Source organism: Kogia breviceps, chromosome 4 (genome assembly GCF_026419965.1).
Source record: "Kogia breviceps isolate mKogBre1 chromosome 4, mKogBre1 haplotype 1, whole genome shotgun sequence".
Taxonomy (NCBI): Eukaryota; Metazoa; Chordata; class Mammalia; order Artiodactyla; family Physeteridae; genus Kogia; species Kogia breviceps.
The window spans coordinates 29,305,084-29,323,643 of NC_081313.1; the positions used below are offsets into that span (position 1 = coordinate 29,305,084).

The 18,560-nt window shown below is 37.0% G+C and overlaps 1 protein-coding gene and 1 long non-coding RNA gene across 7 annotated transcripts in view; one reads left to right on the forward strand and one right to left on the reverse strand.

Moving 5' to 3' along the window:
* Positions 1 to 18,560, forward strand: part of LOC131755383 (uncharacterized) — an 89,874-nt gene that overhangs the window by 11,435 nt on the left and 59,879 nt on the right. The gene's annotated exons all lie outside the window — the stretch shown is intronic.
* RANBP3L (RAN binding protein 3 like) overlaps positions 1 to 18,560 on the reverse strand; it is a 49,883-nt gene that overhangs the window by 5,949 nt on the left and 25,374 nt on the right. For 2 of the 6 annotated variants that reach the window (XM_059061866.2, XM_067030879.1), the window contains 10 exons: positions 18,165 to 18,242; positions 17,026 to 17,100; positions 12,590 to 12,661; positions 12,112 to 12,251; positions 9,300 to 9,403; positions 8,112 to 8,196; positions 5,266 to 5,368; positions 4,786 to 4,916; positions 3,084 to 3,204; positions 1,279 to 1,421 (listed from right to left, as the gene is read on the reverse strand). In XM_059061866.2, the coding sequence (XP_058917849.1) occupies positions 1,279 to 1,421; positions 3,084 to 3,204; positions 4,786 to 4,916; positions 5,266 to 5,368; positions 8,112 to 8,196; positions 9,300 to 9,403; positions 12,112 to 12,251; positions 12,590 to 12,661; positions 17,026 to 17,100; positions 18,165 to 18,242 (1,052 nt within the window). Of the gene's footprint in view, positions 1 to 692; positions 984 to 1,278; positions 1,422 to 3,083; positions 3,205 to 4,785; positions 4,917 to 5,265; positions 5,369 to 8,111; positions 8,197 to 9,299; positions 9,404 to 12,111; positions 12,252 to 12,589; positions 12,662 to 17,025; positions 17,101 to 18,164; positions 18,243 to 18,560 lie in introns of all 6 variants that reach the window. The other 4 variants (XM_067030881.1, XM_067030882.1, XR_010840101.1 and 1 more) reach the window with 3 other exon arrangements.

An 18,560-nucleotide genomic window follows, 5' to 3' on the forward strand; every position in this document is an offset into this window, starting at 1 on the left:
AAATGTTAGCTATTTAATCTTCTCAATCACTTTATAAAGTATATTATTATTGTCTTCCATTGGCAGATGAGTAAAATCAGGTTTAGGAAAGCTAAATAACTTGCCTGAAAGTCATGCAGTATGTACAATATGGTACACATGTATATATGTACCCACACATACATGTATATACTAAAATGTAGTATAAGACCAAAATGTTAATAGTGACCATCTCTGGGAGTGGAATTTTGGGTGATTTTCATTGCATTTTGTTTGCTAATCTCCAAAAATTATCCTGCAGTTTAAAAAGTCAGCATGAGCCAGATATTGAGCAGCAGAATCTAGTCATAGTTAAATTTAATCGAATCTAATCATAGTCTCAATCTCAGACAGGCTGCTTTACCCACTCAAAGACAGGGGCATCTGGCCTAGCAGAGTATCCAGTATTATCTCCCTAAATGGTAAACAGGGTTTAGACACCTTACTCTAAGATTTTAACACTCAACATCACTTATACCTAACAGTGCAGTTACTGGTAGTTAATAAAACCTTTGGTTTTTTCATCAGTGGGCTCTCGCCAACTTTTTTTTTTCATTATTATATGGAAGCCAATTTACTTGTATTGTCATCTTCTACCTGAGTCGCTTAGATATTCAGTCTTCTCAAGTCTTCTGAGACTTGGCCTGTGGGGGAAATCCAGCCTTTTTTCTCACCTGATTCATGTCAGCTCTGTCTCTTTTGCCTGGATCTTGTATTTGAGGTCAAGCATTCCTGCTGCCAGAACAGCTAAAGCTGTGCTCCCATCCTGTTACCTTGGAGACTGACTCATATCCAGAATTGGAATTTGCTATTGGACTGGTTGTTTTAACTTGCTAGCCCTGTGTTTTTCCATTTCTCACTGGTTCCTTTCCAGTGATTTCAAAGCCTCAATTTCAGCACACAGTGTAAGCATCAGGGTGTGGATTCTGCTGGCCTCCTAGGAGCCAATAGTGACAGTAGTCTCTCTGGAATTTAGTAAGATGGTTGACATAATTTTAATAGTAAAGAAAAAATGTAGGGGTTTGACAGCATATACCGATACAAATGTCTTGGGACCAGTACCAATTGACTGCTTTAAGTTGTTAATCTCTAAATTTCACGCAAAATTTAGGTCTTATATTAGACTGCAAACACCATAATAAATGGCTGATTTTTTGCCAATGGTATAGGTTATTTTAATAAAATGAAAAAAAATAAGAGATCTGCAGAGATCTATAGATATAGTATGATAATCTTCTATCACTGAAATTTGTCACTTACCTGAATTAAAAACACTTTGATGTTATAGTCTTCTAAATCAGTAGCTGTTATTCGTAAATTTTTGTGGTTTGCTCTTTGAATCTCCATTTGAGCCCAGAGTTTACTATTGAGAATCAGCCTCAGGCTGCCTTGATTGTGCATAACTAAAATAGGAAGATGAATTTATCAGACTTTAGAACAGTTGATTCCTTAGCCTTTCAGAGGAATTTGCCATTTTGGAAAGCAAATAAATCTGGTAGTTGTTTTTCAGACTCTATTTTCACTACTAAATTGTAATTTAATTGACTAGATTATAATTTGGTTTCCAAATTGGGCTTTATTATGTTGGAGGACTTTTTTTTAGCTTAAATGCTAAAATACTATATTTTTTTTACTATAATATTAAAAAATGATTAAATTTTAGAATTCCTTTGAGGACATAATGGTCTGAAGAATATTTACCCAAGCATTGTTTATAATGAAGAAAACTGAAACGAAAACTTTAAACATTCAAAAAATGGAATTAGTTAAATAAATGATGGTACAGCTATTGAGGATATTATGAACTCATTAAGAATACCAAAGAAAGATAATTATTAATGTAGAAAGGTGACCATGGTATACTATGCAAAAGAAAAAATCAGGTTACAAAGTAATATAAACACCATTTATCACAGATTTTTCAATGTATTGTATACATTTATTGTATACAAAGTCCTTAAGAATATATTTTATTTTATTTATATTTTATTGACAGAAGCTAGCTACTACAGGAAGATAGGCCTATGAGTAATTTAATTGTTTTTTCTTCTTGTCGATCCATATTTTACATCTTCTGTAGTGGACATGTTTTACCTGTATAATTAAAAGAAAAGTTGTTTTGTGCATTTTTTTGGCAAGCAGTGGAAGGAGTGAAATTAAACCAGAGTAGAAAACAGCTAATACCTGCCTTGGGAATAATAGTCAGGTTATTTAGAGACCTGTTTGCCAGTGCTCTTACTCTCTTAGTCTGAATTCTATTCCTTACTCACTTCTTGAGCTTGATACCTGAAACTCACCAAATATCCATTTACCAGCTTCTACTTGTGGTCTCCTCCGCAAGATTTGACCACCCGATATTGACTGGTAAACCCATCCACCCCTGCCCAGATCTTTGCCTGTGCTTCCTTTCAGTTTGGACCGCTGAACAATGCCCGGTGTGTCTTTTGGATGCCAGAAACCTCCTCAGGCTTTTGGTTTGGCTGACCAAATTCTGACCAACACTCTGCCTGAAGGATTCAATAACCACACACCTTTATTTACTTGGAAATTGACCCTTCCTCCCAACCCACACACTGTGTTTAGAATGCCAAGAACAAATTACAGGGCAAGTATTCTCTTTTAGAAAAACTATTCCACTTCAAAACTAAATTCATCACATTCCTTTAAATAATAATGAGATTACTATTTAGGTGTGTGCTGGGCTCAGTCATAGGTGCTTTACGTGCATTATCTCACTAAATTCTCACACTCACTAAGTCATGGACTTCTATTATCTCCATGTTAAACTGATGCAGCTGGGGCAGAAGGAGATTAAGTAATTTGTCCAAGGTCACCAGTTAGTGATGGAGCCAGAACTAGAACCTGTATAGTCTGACATCAGAGCCTACTTTAAATAGGAAGCTCCTGTAGTACATTAAAAATAATATTGTTTGTTGACAGCAGTCTAATGTATTGACAGCAGTCTAATGTATTGACACATAACACATCTCCAGAAAATGATATGTACTTATATTGGAAAAATTTCCCTGAGAAATACTGACTCGCTTTACAAAATGATTCCTTACTTAGTCTTGACTGGAATGTTCCACAGTCACTGCTTGCTGAGTCATTCAGTCTCAAAGCTCCTCTGCCCCTTTCAATCCAGGACTGTGTTGTTATGTTGAATATAAAAAGCTTGCAGTTGATCTAAAGGACAATTTTTTAAAATGTCAAAATATAGAAAAATTTTCAAAGTGATTTCTTTCCTGTGCTATAACACTTTTATTGGTCTGATATGTTACCAGAATAACCTTTGTTAATGATTTCTAAGCCAGCTTTAAAATTTTACTTAGCTTCTAAAACAATACAGTTTTTGAATAGTTCAAACATTAAAAAGCAAAAAGATGTACAAAGTGAAAAGTAACCCCACCAACACTAATTCCCCATCTACCAGTTTTCACCCCCTACAACAGGTAATCACTGTTGCTAATATTTTGTTTATCCTTCTAGAGATATTTGTATGTATATACATGCCAATATGTATATATTTTTCTCCTATTTTTTCTATAACTGGTAGAATACCATAAATACTTTCTGCATCTTTCTTTTTTACTTAACAACATATCTATATATACCAACTTTTAAATTAAACAATGTTATTTGAATCATGTAATTTATCTGAAAGTTAAGGAATCATGGAATTACTTGTATGCTTTAAAAATTTTAACAAATACAGCATCCGAACTAGCATGTGATACCACAGAGTACCATACTATAGTTTAATGCTTACCAGTGGTTCTCAAATACTACTATGTACAAGAATCACCTAGATGACTTGTTAAAAATATAGAATGTCAGGGCCTCACCCCTAGTGATTACTTCAGTGAATCTGGGATTGATCTGATCTGAGAGTTATGCTGTGAGACACACTTGTACAGTAAGTGTATCAGTAGATCAAGGGGGAAGAAAATAGGAATGAAGAGAGTTTGGGGTAAAGCAGATGGAGAAAGGCTAAGGGAAATCTGTGCTTTGTTGAAAATGATTAAGTTGTAGTAATTACATTTTATATGCCTAGATTGACAGCTATACCACTCAACATTTGAATCCTAGGTGTGATACTATATACTACATCTGTGAAATTCTTGATTCATGTGAAATTCAAAAAAAACTTATTTAAAAGAACCTTTAGGATAAACAACAAGGTCCTACTGCATAGCACAGGGAGCTATATTCAATATTCTGAGATAAACCACAATGAAAAAGAATCTAAAAAGAAATGTATATATATGTATAACTGAGTCACTTCACTGACACAACATTGTAAATCAGCACAACATTGTAAATCAGCTCTACTTCAATTTTAAAAAAGGAACTTTTAAAGGAAAACAAAAGCTTTTTATTATCTTGAACTGAAATCAATTCATCTTATCTGCATTTTTAACTTTCAGTGTAAATAGAATTTTAAATCATATGATGAATTATAAAAGCTGACATGAAAAGTGTAAAACATAGGTTGTTTTAAAACAGGGTCCTTGGTTGTCTTCTTTCTAAGGGACTAACGGGCATGGTTGTAAAGACAGCAATCCGTTTTCCTTCAAATTACACATACAGATCTAAGAATACGACAAAATATTGGTTTAATCCTTGGAAGCCTGTAACATTTTTATTTAAGCAGCTCAGTCTTTCTGAAAAGTATACTTCTGCCTTTATTTTTCAAGCTGTCTCTGCTAAGGGTAGTTTATTCCACATGGAGGTGCGGCCAGGAAGAGCAATACATGATGCACAGACCTTTAACACACTGTGTTCTGCCTCCTCCCCGGTTATGACATCAATTTTCTCCAGCAAACATTTTGGTGATGGTTTAGAAGAGAAAGCTGCAGCTGATTCAGTTAGGGGTATATTCTTAAGAGAGTCTGTTCCTGAGAGAAAATAGGGGGAAAGAACACATAAAACGCCCCATTTTCCCTACTGTGAAAGTTCTTTCTTGCCCCTGTTAACATGCATGTAGCCTTAGCTTTTTATAACATTGAGTGTTTCCAAGAAATCAAACTGCTTGAGTTGAGGCAGATCTCTTTAACGATCCCCCATATCATTAAGTCACACAATTATTAAAGCTTATATATCATGTTTATATGCTTTAATCTTCACCAAACATTTTAAAACACTGGGCTATTGTTTTTGTATTTTATAGATATTAAACAAATGACATGGAAAAACAGGAAATAACACCAGTTGAATCAGATGTTTTACAAATGAAATAATTCTTACTTGAGTTTGGAGAGTTGATAGGAAATTTTAAAGTGAATTTGAATGTTTTCTCCTTGATGTATGAATCATTTTCAAGTTGAGGCTGAGTGAGTTTTTGAGTACCCTAAGTGGGGGAAAAAGATGTATTACTTAATTTTATCCCCATATATTTGCAGTAAGCCAAGAGATACTTTTGTTCTTCTCAGGGTGGCAAACAAACCCAAAAGCTCTGTTTTTGTTTTGGGCTTCTTTTGTGCTAAACAGAGAATTCCTCCCCATTATTAGAAGACCTTGGTTCTGATCTCAGGAAACAATCTAGTTACCACCAGCCTACTTCAGGTGGCATCTGGTTCCAGGGGCAATGGGAAAACTTTTCGAGACCCAAAAGGAGGTAGCAGCTGTTGCATGCTACCACCACACTAACCTGCTGCCTAGAAGGAGGTGCAGCTGTTGTCACTTTTTCAAGGTATTTCAGTATTCCCAACAATCCACTCTTTCTATCCAGTTCATTTAAAAAATTAAAAAGTTATCCAAAGAACCCGCTAGCTGTCTCAGGTCATCACTACAGAAGGAATCCTAACTTTTCCTCTAAGACAATTTTTGCCAACAATCACTTTTTAAGGCTGCATACCTGGGGATTCGCACATGTGTCGTAATCAATGCCTGTGTGAAAAAAGACCAAGTAATTTCCATGCCATTTATAACCTCCTGTACAGACCCCTGCATAGCTCCCTGCAGAACAGGGAGAATTGGACAATACTTCAGAACTTAGGTTTATATCTTTTCCCTTACTAATTCAAGATTCTTTCACGTTATTTAACTGGACATAAAGATAATCTGTTAAAATTGGTAGAGATGGGTGTAACTATTGCCATTTTAAGAAAAACTAAAGCACAGAAAGTTTAATGACTCACTCTAAAAGCACATGGTCAGCAAACAAATCAGGAGGGCATCCTGGCCCCCAAATCACACAGCCACAGGATTACAGGATTAACTAGAGGACAAACACAGGTGATCTCTACAGCTCCTGCTATCCTAGCGTGTTATCAGCTTAAGGAGACAGGAAGCTCAGGTTCCTTTGTAAGTCAAAGTTGAAGCGCCCATAGGAAATGCACACAGGTACCTACCTCCTCGCACCAAATCTGTAATTCCCACTGTAGTTCATTTGTATCTCTCTCTTTCCCCTTACTGGGCTATAAATGTCTCTAGAGGACAGGGTCTTCTTTAGCTTTGCATAACCACTTACCCAGGTGGTTTTCAATCCTGGCTGTATATTCAAATCACCTGCCACCTGGCCTCACCCACGGAGATCCTGATATAATTGGTTAGGGGAAATGGCCAGGCATAAGTCCTCTGAAGGCTCACCAGATAATTGTAATATGCCACCAAACTTGAGACCAATGCCAATGCTTTATATATCATAAGAACACAATCCATGTCTGTTAAATGAGTTGAATGTTAAAGTTGATCCCATGAGGTTTGAAGAGTATTTTATTTGTGTCTGTGACATCTTACAGAAGCTGTGACTAATCTAGAATAAATGTGCCTAAATATATTGCCTGGAAGTTGGTCCATTCTGGTTCAGATCCAAAGGTGTGGGTCAACGGCTCTTGGATCGCTGGGGCTGACCTTCGTCCTGGAGGTGGCAAAAGGGTGCCTCAAAGCTGAGAAGCTGTGATACTTCTCTTGGAATTGGGGTTAAGCCTGAGGCAGGTGTAGAATAAGCTAGATCTTAAAAGCAACTGATTTTGGGCTTCCCTGGTGGCGCAGTGGTTGAGAGTCTGCCCGCCGATGCAGGGGACGCGGGTTCATGCCCCGGTCCGGGAGGATCCCGCATGCCGCGGAGCGGCTGGGCCCGTGAGCCATGGCCGCTGAGCCTGCGTGTCCAGAGCCTGTGCTCCATCACGGGAGAGGCCACAACAGTGAGAGGCCCAAGTACCGCAAAAAAAAAAAAAAAAGTAACTGATTTGTGAAAGCCCTTAAAATCTTGGAATAAACAGGCCTCATGAGTTGGTGGTCCTTTTGTTATTCTGAGCCTTGCACAGGTTTTAAAATCTGTACATCCTCCGTGGGATTCTTCATGTAACTAAGAACCCTGAGACAGGCTAGCTTCCTTGTCTTGTCTCAGCCAAGATTCTGGTCTGGGTGAAAGTGGAAAGAGTATAAAGATGTGTTGGACCAGATAAAACCGTGGGCACGTTTGCTGTACAGCTTCCACTTGGCTGTATAATTCCCCACTGTAGATCATGCTCTGTTTTAGAAACGTGCCCTATGGAGGACAGAGCAGCAACTGCCTCACGTAGGAGGATGCTCAGTATTAATTAAGGATGATGGTAATAATAATCAGGGGGTTCCACTTGGCAAGTACATACTCCTAGGCAAGGAAAAGACTATGATTTTCCTCTTACAGCTAGCAAAAAAAGTTATAATAATGCTTTTCAGTGTAAAAGCTTGAAGGGGAAAGTTGTGGTTAATGAGAAAAATTTGGCAAATGATTTTAAATGCGTCTTGTTACAAAAAATGCTATTGAAAAACTGTATTAAAATATCATGACCATTTGAGTTTATCTAACTACTGCAAACAGTTCTGGGATTTCCTTGGGTACCTCTGGTTTAATGCAAGTCAAAGAAGTATTTAATATTTCTTATCAGTAATAATGTTATAATTATACAATTCCCTTCCTCTGTGGTTCTTGTCTATTATTTTAACAACTAGAACTTGCTTCCCAGGAGAACCTTTCCAGTGTGCCTTTGAACGCAGGAGTTAAAAAGTATGCTCCAATTTAACATTGTCTTAATTAATTTGCCTTCAGAAATTTGAAGTGACAGCTCTCTATATAATAATAGAAACATTTGCCAAAATCTTACCAAAACTCTTTCTACCATGTTTTCTCCAAAAACGAAATCAGAACTGCAGCTTTTAAAAGAATACTTATCTTCATTTGGTTGACATCTAAGGAAAAGAAATAAGTATTTGCTATTTTAAATATAGTAGCAATGAATATAGCCATTTTAAACCTTAGCACATGAAATAATCAGATGATTTAATAGATTTATGTAAAGCATAATAACATCTGCTAACCTTTGTTTATCTGAAGTTAATGAGAAATGATGGAAAAATTGAGATAAGTACTTCCAGGGATGCTATTCAAAATATTTGACAGCTATTACAGCACTGGCCAAGACCAGTCCAAACAGGCTGTGTGATCAACAGGGGAGCTGCCCAGCCCTTATCTTTTTGCTTTTCCAGCACTGATTCGTCTCCAGTCTCCAGTCTTCACTCTCCTCTTCCCCAACTGGCCAATGCTTTTAGCGATCCAAGGTCTCAGGGCAAAAGCAAAGCCAGTCTATCTTCTCAGTTATACTTGAGTGTGCAGTGGTTTAATTTGGTTTTTCCCTCCCAGAAACTTTTTTTTTAGTGTTTTAAGTGTTTTGCATAATGAGAAACTCAAAGACAGGCAGCCCTCTATTTGTTGATGGCAGATAGACTCCGGGATCCCTTTTGCATCCCCACGGTGCACAGTAGGTAAGGGCTGAGGTACCTGCGTGGACCCTAATCGCAAGTCCAGAATGTCCACGGCTAGTTGTAATCTTCTCTCAGATCAAACATGCCCTCATCACTGGTGATGCTAGTAAATATTAACTTTCATTTTGCATATTTCTACTGCTTTCTTTGTTGTCTATCCAACCTATGTTAATAAATAATAATGCCAGAAATAATTTAAAAGAGGGCAAAGAAAGAATGTCATGGAAAGGCTAATCTATTAGCCAATAATTAATGCCTAAGTAAATAAAAATTTAGCTGTACCTATTTGAAACATACTTATCCAAGTCAACAAGACAATAGAGATGATCCAATATCAATATGATAATATTTAAATATTAGAGATATTTTAAAAAGCATTTTAAATTTGTATATTTATAAGATCTCCTTTCAAACAGAAATCTTACCAATTTATCTCTACAATGTCAGAAAATTTTTTCCCGGAAATGGTTATAATGATAAAAGAAAGCAAGAATGAAAGAACACCACCTGTTTCCCCATCACTAACTTACCCTACTGATGTAGGACCTAAAAAATTCTGGTTAGTAGACAGCTGGACTGAAATTCTGGCACTTGGTAAATTTTCACTTAGCAAATCGGAGTTCTCCTCAGAAATCTGAAAGAAAAAAAATCCATAAAAAAGTTCATTTAAACTGCCTTACTAGATAGATAAATGTGTTGAAAACTTACTTTGTTCAAGTACTACCCTAAACATTTTATATACATTATTTCATACGCTCCTCAGAACAACTCTACACACTTTGTACTTCTATTAAACACATTTTACAGGTAAGTAAACTGACCTAACAAGTTTAAATAATGGGGGTAGGCCTGGGCAACAAGGAAAGGGGACTGACATTCGAGCCTGGGTCTGCCTGACACCAGAGACTGAGCATGAACATTCAGAAATCCCACCTCCCTTTGTTACTTTTACTCCTTTAGCCAAGTGGAGTTAATTCTCATTTCTAGATTAGTAAATATCTTTCAGGACTGTTTAATCCCTGGAAACACCCTAAGAGCTTCACCATCATGGCCACCCAGTGTGAGAGAAAACTTCATCTCTTCCTCTAGAAACTTCCGACTGGTAACTAAATCAGTTAGTTACTCCATCTGATGTGTATATACATATGCACCTTACCTGCATTAATGTATAAATGAAGGAGTGAGCAGTTTTAGAACTGGAAGGAACCCTATCAGTTATCTAATCTAGTGTCCTCAGTGTTTTGTGGGCACATCCCTTCCTCCACCAGGGATTTTCAAAGATGTTGCAGGGACTTCCTATCTTTAAAGGTAAATGGGGTCTGTTTCCACTTTAATTTTATATTAATCAATAAAAATAATTTTGAGTATTTTTCCCTTTGTAACAGAATTTGAGAGCTGAGAAATATGTGTCAAGAGAGTATGTGCCATTGGTTAGCAAAAATCAAAGTACATGCTTACGACTCAGTCACTCAGATGATTTATCTCAGCCAAAATGGTAGTTTTTAACTCTGTTGGTTGAGATAGTTGTTATTAGGCGTATATTATTTGAATTATATGCAATAAGTGACCAAAATCAATGACAGGATGAATGAAAATTGCTCTAATTTTGATATACAAGTAAATAAAGATCATAAAAATAAGTATTCTATAAAATTCACCTACAGATAATTCTTACTAGATCTATAAATTATATCATTTTGTCAGAATTCTGACATAGCATCATTTTTTTAAATTTTTAAATTTTATTTTTTTATACAGCAGGTTCTTATTAATTATCCATTTGACATAGCGTCTTATATATAGTTTGTCTTTAGATCTTCAAAAATCATCATTCAATGGAGAAAATTCAATGATGGGCATATCCAATTAGGCTTTTCACTTATTAGGAATAAGTTCTATTTATGCCCTTAATAAGTTATTCAAGAAGAAATGCTTATAAACAATAGCCTGAAAATTTCTTATGCTTTATTTTTATTTTGTTACAAATTTTATTTTAAATACATGCAATGCAGGATTTTTAAAAATCATGGCAAAAATAAATATTGATCAACTTCTGATATAATGTGCAATAAAAATTTTAATCTATAATTTATAGAACATGCCATTCCAAAATCAAAAGCAATGTAATAACATTTTAGAAATTAGTCAACACATCATACTTTTTCTTACATACTTCAAAACAAATTAAACATGTTTCACTCCTTAAATAGGTAAAGAATTTATGTAATATGGTGATGATTATATTTAAGTGAAAATGTTTAATAAAATACTGATTTGAAATTTAAAATGTTATACCTACAAGTCACATCATATATCATGCATAAATGATGAAATGATTTTTAATATTCATAATGGGTCTCATGAAATCATGTCTTAACAAAGAAAAAGATTTGGAAATATAAAAATGATGGTAAATGCTGACCAAGTTCAACTCCCTCACTTCACTGATAAAAAAGAGAAGGTTGGGTGCTTTGTCTAAGAATGCAAACACAGTTAGATAGCAGTAAAGGTAGGATTAGTACCAATCAGATTATTTTCATTGAATTGATTAAATGATTGGTATTTTAACACTTCCATGTGTCACTGTCCTCATGTTCAGTCTGGGAAAAAAAACAAAACCAGGTGGTCAGTAGTTTAGCTGGAAACAAATGACTGATGGAATAACTCTCAAATTCCACCCTATTGATCCTGTGTTCCCTTCCTCTCAAGTGTCTGCTTCTGGAAGACACAGATAGAACTATAGCAACGGAATATCCCCAAGCCCATATCTGCATGGCCTGAGTAAAACGAATATCTCCTTAGAAAGGCCCACAGCAAGTGATTCAGTTGGAAGAGAGAATTTGTTTCTGTCTCCAGAGGCTTCCCAAGCCCTCCCAACTACACTGTGGAGGTAGTTCGTTGCTCCTGTTTCCAGGAAGATGGGTCTGGAATGGAAGCCACACTAGCATGTCCACCAGTTGAAGATACAAAAAAAAAATCCCTTTCCTTTTTTTGACATCTGACTCCTGGCCCGTGCCACCGCATTGCTCCCCTATTCTCACATGGGATCAATGCACCAGAACAAGACCCCAAGGGTCCCCACTACACAGGACTCAGCTTTACAGCTTAGGAGATACCACAAGACTTGTTCCCAGGAGCAACCCTCCAGCTTAAGAGGACAAGGTTAATAAGGTTACTGAGGGCTTTTGGCTATCTTGTCCAGCTGTTTTTCCAGCCTGGTAGCTGCTTCAGCAACAGAACAAAGGCCAGGAAGTCCCTAATTCCTGATATGGGGGCCCACAATAATCTACCAAAAGAAGGATGGAGAATTGAGGTCAGTCCTACCATAGGAGGTTTTCTTACCTTATTTTTGTTTTTTTCTCTACTCTTGCAGGTTTCCAACACATCATGCCCAAATGATTTTCTTACTTTTATACACTTTTGAGCTTGAGGTGGCTTCAAGATAGCAGGTCTTAGAACATGTTCAGAATGTTTCACAGGACCTCAAAAGAACAGAATTAAAGCGTCAATATAACTTTAGTGAAATACTTTTCCTCTCTATTTTTTACTAATTTAATGCTAATTTTCTAAAGTCATGATTAAACGAGGGGTTAATGTTAACTAGTCAAAGTCAAAATAGCCAGTGAGCTGCCTAGTACTTTCTTCCTGCCTACCTTTTACCCAGTAACTATTCATTTTGATCATGGGACTTAGCTTCCCAAATGCTTTCCTTCATGTTTTGTCTCTCAACCGCCACACCACCATACACACACACAGAGATTAAGATATGGATGGTAAAACAAAACTTCTTAGGTTCTTGTAATAAAGAGAAGCTACATACCTTGTTCTGCACTGTTCACATCAACATTCCTTTGCACAAAAGTTGATGTCATAAAAACATTGTTTTTCTTCACTGTAAAAAACATGTTTACAAAAATTTTTAAACTTATTGTCAGTTTCTACGTTTTTAACGGTCTTGCACTGAAGTTACCAGTAGATGTCGCTGTTGGCTCTAACAGAGTAGTAGGCAGTGCTCATGAGAGCACTGATTCTGCTAAAAAAGTGTGATGGCAAGATGAGTTTCGCTAGTCTTTTTACTCTCAGAAAAATAAGTGAAAATTAGGTCGTAAGTGAAATAGACAGTTTTCTTTAGAATCATGAAACTGAGTACTGAGAGAAATTCTTCAGATTATAAAATCTGAATTGGTAGTGAACCATCTGTGTGCATTAATATATATTTCTTATAGAATGTTATAAAGCTTAGCAAATTCTGCCCCTTCCCCACTCTTTAATGATACCCGAAGAGAGAAGTAAAGATGACCATTATTCTAGGCCATTCTTCTATGAAGTGAGTTGATGGGATAAGACTGTGGTCTTGGCTGCAATAATAGAATTATAGGCATACCAAAGAGATATTGCTGATTGGCATCCAGACCACTGCAATAAAATGAGTATCACAATAAAGTGAGTCACACAAATTCTTTGGTTTCCCAGTGCATATAAAAGTTACATTTACACTATACTGTAGTCTGTTAAGTGTGCAATAGCAATGTATGTATCTTAATTTAAAAATACTTTATTTATATGAAAAACAATATACGTATCTTAATTTAAAAATACTTTATTGCTAAAAAAAATGCTAACCATGATGTGAGCCTTCAGAGAGTCATAATCTTTTGGCTGGGGGAGGGTCTTGCCTCAGTGTCGATGGCTGCTGACTGATCAGGCTGGTGGTTGCTGAAAGCTGGGGTGACTGTGGCAATGTCTTAACATAAGACAACAATGAAGTTTGCAGCATCTGTTGACTTTTCCTTTCATGAATGATTTCTCTGTAGCATGCAATGCTGTTTGATAACATTCTACTCACAGAACTTCTTTCAAATTTGGAGTCAGTCCCCTCAAACCCCCAACTAAGTTTATTCTAAATCCTTTATTGTCATTTCAACAACCTTTGCAGCATCTTCACCAGGACTAGATGAGCAGGAAACCACTTTCTTTACTCATCCGTGAGAAGCATCTCCTCATCTGTTCAAGTTGTATCATCAGATTGCAGCAATTCAGCCACATCTTCAGGCTCCACATCTAATTCTAGTTCTCTTGCTATTTCCACGACATGTGTACTTATTTCCTCCACTGAAGTCTGGAACCCCTCAAAGTCATCCGTGAGGGTTAGAATCAACTTCTTCCAAACTCCTGTGAATGCTGATATTTTGACCTCTTCCCATGAATTACAAATGTTCTTAATGGCAGCTAGAATGGTGAATCCTTTCCAGAAGGTTTTCAAATGCCTTTGTCCAGATCCATCAGAGGAATCACTCACTATCTGTGGAAGCTATAGCCTTACAAAATGTACTTCTTTTTTTTTTTTTGTGGTACGCAGGCCTCTCACTGTTGTGGCCTCTCCCATTGCGGAGCGCAGGCTCCGGACGCGCAGGCTCAGCGGCCATGGCTCATGGGCCCAGCCGCTCTGCAGCATGGGATCTTCCCGGATCGGGGCACGAACCCGTGTCCCCTGCATCGGCAGGCGGATTCTCAACCACTGCGCCACCAGGGAAGCCCCAAAATGTACTTCTTAAATAATAAGACTTGAATGTCAAAATGACTCCTTGATCAATGGGGTGAAAAGTGGATGTTGTGTTAGCAGGCATGAATGACATTAATCTTGTTTTACATCTCCGTCAGAGCTCTTGAGTGACCAGATATATTGTCACTGAACAGTAATATTTTGAAAGGAATCTTTTTCTGAGCAGTAGGTCACAACAGTGGGCTTAAAATATTCAGCAAACCATGTTGTAAACAGGTGTGCCATCATCCAGGCTTTGTTCCATTTATAGAACACAGGCAGAGTAGATTTATCATAATTCTTAAGGGCCCTAAATTTTCAGAATGCTAAATAAGCACTGACTTCTATTTAAAGTCTCCAGCTGCATTAGCCCCTAACAAGAGAGTCAGCCTGTCCTTTGAAACCTTGAGGCCAGGCATTGACTTCTCCTCTCTAGCTATGAAAAGTCCTAGATGGCATCTTCTTCCAGTATAAGGCTGTTTCGTCTACACTGAAAATCTGTTGTTTAGTGTAGCCACCTTCATTAATGATATGAGCTAGATCTTCTGGATAACTTGCTGCAGCTTCTACATCAGCACTTGATGCTTCACCTTGCACATTTATGTTATGGAGATGGCTTCTTTCCTTCAACCTCATGAACCAACATCTGCTAGCTTCAGACTTTTCTTTTGCAGCTTCCTCAACTCTCTCAGCCTTTACAGAACTGAAAAGAGTCAGGACCCTGTTGTTGATTAAGCTTTGGCTTGAAGGAACATTGTGGCTGGTTTGATCTTCTTTCCAGACCACTAGAACTTTCTCCATATCAGCAATAAGTCTGTTTCACTTTTTTATCATTCGTGTGTTCACTGGAGTAGCACTTTCAACTTCCTTCAGGAACTTTCCTTCACAGTCACATATTTGCTAACTGTTTGGTACAGGAGGCCTAGTTTTTGGCCTATCTTGGCTTTAGACATGCCTTTCTCACTAAACTTAATCATTTCTAACTTTTGATTTAAAGTGAGAGACATGTGACTCTTCCTTTCACTCAAACACTTAGAGGCCACTATAGGGTTATTAACTGGCCTAATTTCAATATTGCTGTATCTCAGGGAATAGGGAGACCTGAGAAGAGGGAGAGGGATGGGGGAGTGGGCTGGTTGGTGGAGCAGTCAACATACACATTTATTAAGTTGGCCATCATAACTTATATGGTCGTGGTTTAAGTGACCCCCCCAAATTACTAGTTCAGTAGTAACATCTAAGATCACTGATCACAGATCACCATAACACGTATAATAATAATGAAAATGTTTGAAATATTGTGAGAATTACCAAAATATGACACAGAGACACAAGGCAAGTAAATGCTGTTGGAAAAGTGGCACCCATAGACTTCCTTGAGGTATGGTTGCCAGAAACTTTCAATTTGTAAAAAATGCGGTATCTGTGAAGTTCAGTAAATTGAGGTGTGTCTGTACTACACATCTCAAAGAGATCACCTCTTGGTTGCAAATCGCAGAGATAGCAACCTTTGAGTTTTAGACTAAAGGAGATGAGAAAAGAACAAGGATTGCTTCTTTGAAATATTATAAATGTTGGGGTAGAATAGCTTCTCTAATTCAAAGTTCAATTACATGGTTTTTATGATCTTTATTATTAAAAAGTAACACTGAATGGGCCATTTAAAATTGTACTATTTGTCTCCATTCCAACAGCGCCAAGATTCTGCACAACATAAAGTGGGATGTGCTTGGAAATATCAGTGTTTTTTTAATTCATTCTTTTTGTATGTGTGTCTGATTTTTAGAAAATGAATTATCCAGAAACCGTTATCCAGATAATTTAAAGCCATCCCTTTATGCACAAATACAATAAAACAAATCCTCTGGGCTTAAGACCCCTATTCCTCTTAATGTCTGTAACTTGTCAGGCAGATATAGGTGGGGCTTATTGAACTAGAACCTGTCTTTTCTGTATGTGAAAGGTGTCTGACGATATTGTTGCTCAGTCATGCTTGGAATTGTTAATAAGAATATAAATTCATTAGTTTGAAAACTCTGTGGTTCCTGGGTAGAATCCGCTAAAAGGAAGTGAATAGCTTGTATTTTCTGTTTCTTGTGGTAAGCTTAACTCGGAAAAGGCAGTCGTTCTTCAGTAGAAACAAAAATATACAAGAATACAAATCATAATCTTGATGTAGAGCATGTTTCAACCATTTCCAATATTTTATTATGATAAAATAGTTTTACTTAGCAAAGTATTACAAATTTCAAATAAAAAGAGGTAATGTTTTAATTAGTGAAAAATTCAAAAGGAATCATATTCTAAACTTTAGAATATAAATGTAAAGCATAAACTTTGAGAATCTACACATAGTTATATATTTTGAGTACTACATATAAACTATACAGATGGACAATAATAAGGAAAATAAAGCAAATTACTATGTTTTATAGGGCTACCTTACATAAAATAATGCTATCATAAACATGAAATCCTAAAAACCGTAATCAAGCTTAAACTTTCTACCAAAGATAAACAGATACACTGTCTAGATTTGTGGGGCTAGAATTTAGAAGGTATTCTTCCATGCATACTTTGCTAAGGCCCCTATTTTATTTGCCACTAGAATGTCAGAGTTTTATAGTAGCCGAAAAAGAAAGCTCATCATGAATAAGAATGGATTTTGAAAAGTCAGAGTGTCAGGCTTGAGGTTCTAAGAAGTTCTTTATTACCTGGCCCAGAAGGGGGGAAGGTCGGGAGATCCGTGAAGGATGACGATCTTAGTCGCTTCTGGGACAAGGTTGATGCTAAAAGCAGATTGCAAACTGGAGTCAATAAGGAAGTGGGTTTTGTTTTTCTTTTGATTTGGATTTTTGCTGTTTTGGAAAATTTTCTTTATCACCAGATTAGAAACATCTTTGTATTTTTATCAATTAAAAACAAAGAGTGCCTCTGGTGAGAATTACATCAATTCAGTAAATATTTAACATGGTCATCATGTGTTAGACACTCTATCAGGCATGAAGATGACCTCAAGGAACTCTCAGTGGAGGAGACAGACATATACATAAATAGCTGTATGACGCAGCAGAGGGCAGTGTGATCTATCATAAAAGGAGTCACCAGAGTGCTTTGAGTGTAGGAGAGAGGCAAACTAAGTTCATGGTTTATTCAAAACACAGCATATGATAAAGTTCTTAGAATAAAGTGTTTTTTTAAAAGCAGACATCTGTTTATTTAAGTAGATGTTTACTTAGGAGGAAATAGCAGTTTCTCCTAATTGTAAAGCTAATACATGCTTAATGCAGAAACTTTGTGAACACAGCAAAATACAAAGGTCGGAGTGGGGGGTGGAGGTGGGGGTGGACAGGGGAACCAAATCACTTGTAATCCCATTACCTAAGACAACCATTGCCAACACTGTGGTTTATATCCTTTCAGTCTTTTTTCCAATGTTGATTAATTGAATTTTAAAATAATAACTCACTGTGCAACTCATTTATAGACTGCTATTTTCATACAACAATATATTATAAACACTATCAATGGGTAGATTTTTTGTTTCTTTTTTTTTTGCGGTACGCGGACCTCTCACTGCTGTGGCCTCTCCCGTTGCGGAGCACAGGCTCCGGACGTGCAGGCTCAGCGGCCACGGCTCACGGGCCCAGCCGCTCTGCGGCATGTGGGATCCTCCCGGACCGGGGCACGAACCCGTGTCCCCTCCATCGGCAGGCAGACTCTCAACCACTGCACCACCAGGGAAGCCCCAATGGGTAGATTTTTAAACATTACCTGTTTGAAAAGTCCCTTAGTACTATCACACTCAGAGTAAACATAACAGTGAACACTCAACAGTCAAGGCTATACCTACCTCCTGGGGATTGAGAATTTGTAGTATGCAAAGTAAAAGATGAAGACCGAACACGCTTTCTTGAAGAATCATTACATTCTGTAAGAAATTCAATGTGAAGGGTAAAACTGATTGCAGTAACAAATTAGCCTCAATCCATGATATGAGAGGAGAAACAAAATTTCCTTTTCTCTAAATATATCATCGTTTGACAATCTGTTAATTCCTGAAGCACAGTGTTAGATATTGGGGTTAATAACTTGGTGATTATAAACCGATAGGCATATCATCCTACTATGAAACAATTAGAAACAGGTGGTTTTGGCAAGAAGTTGCGTACAAATTCTGAGATTGTATAGAGAATGCTTTTGGAAGGTTGAAGTACAGGCAGTGGAGAATCATGGGATTTTAGCGTTG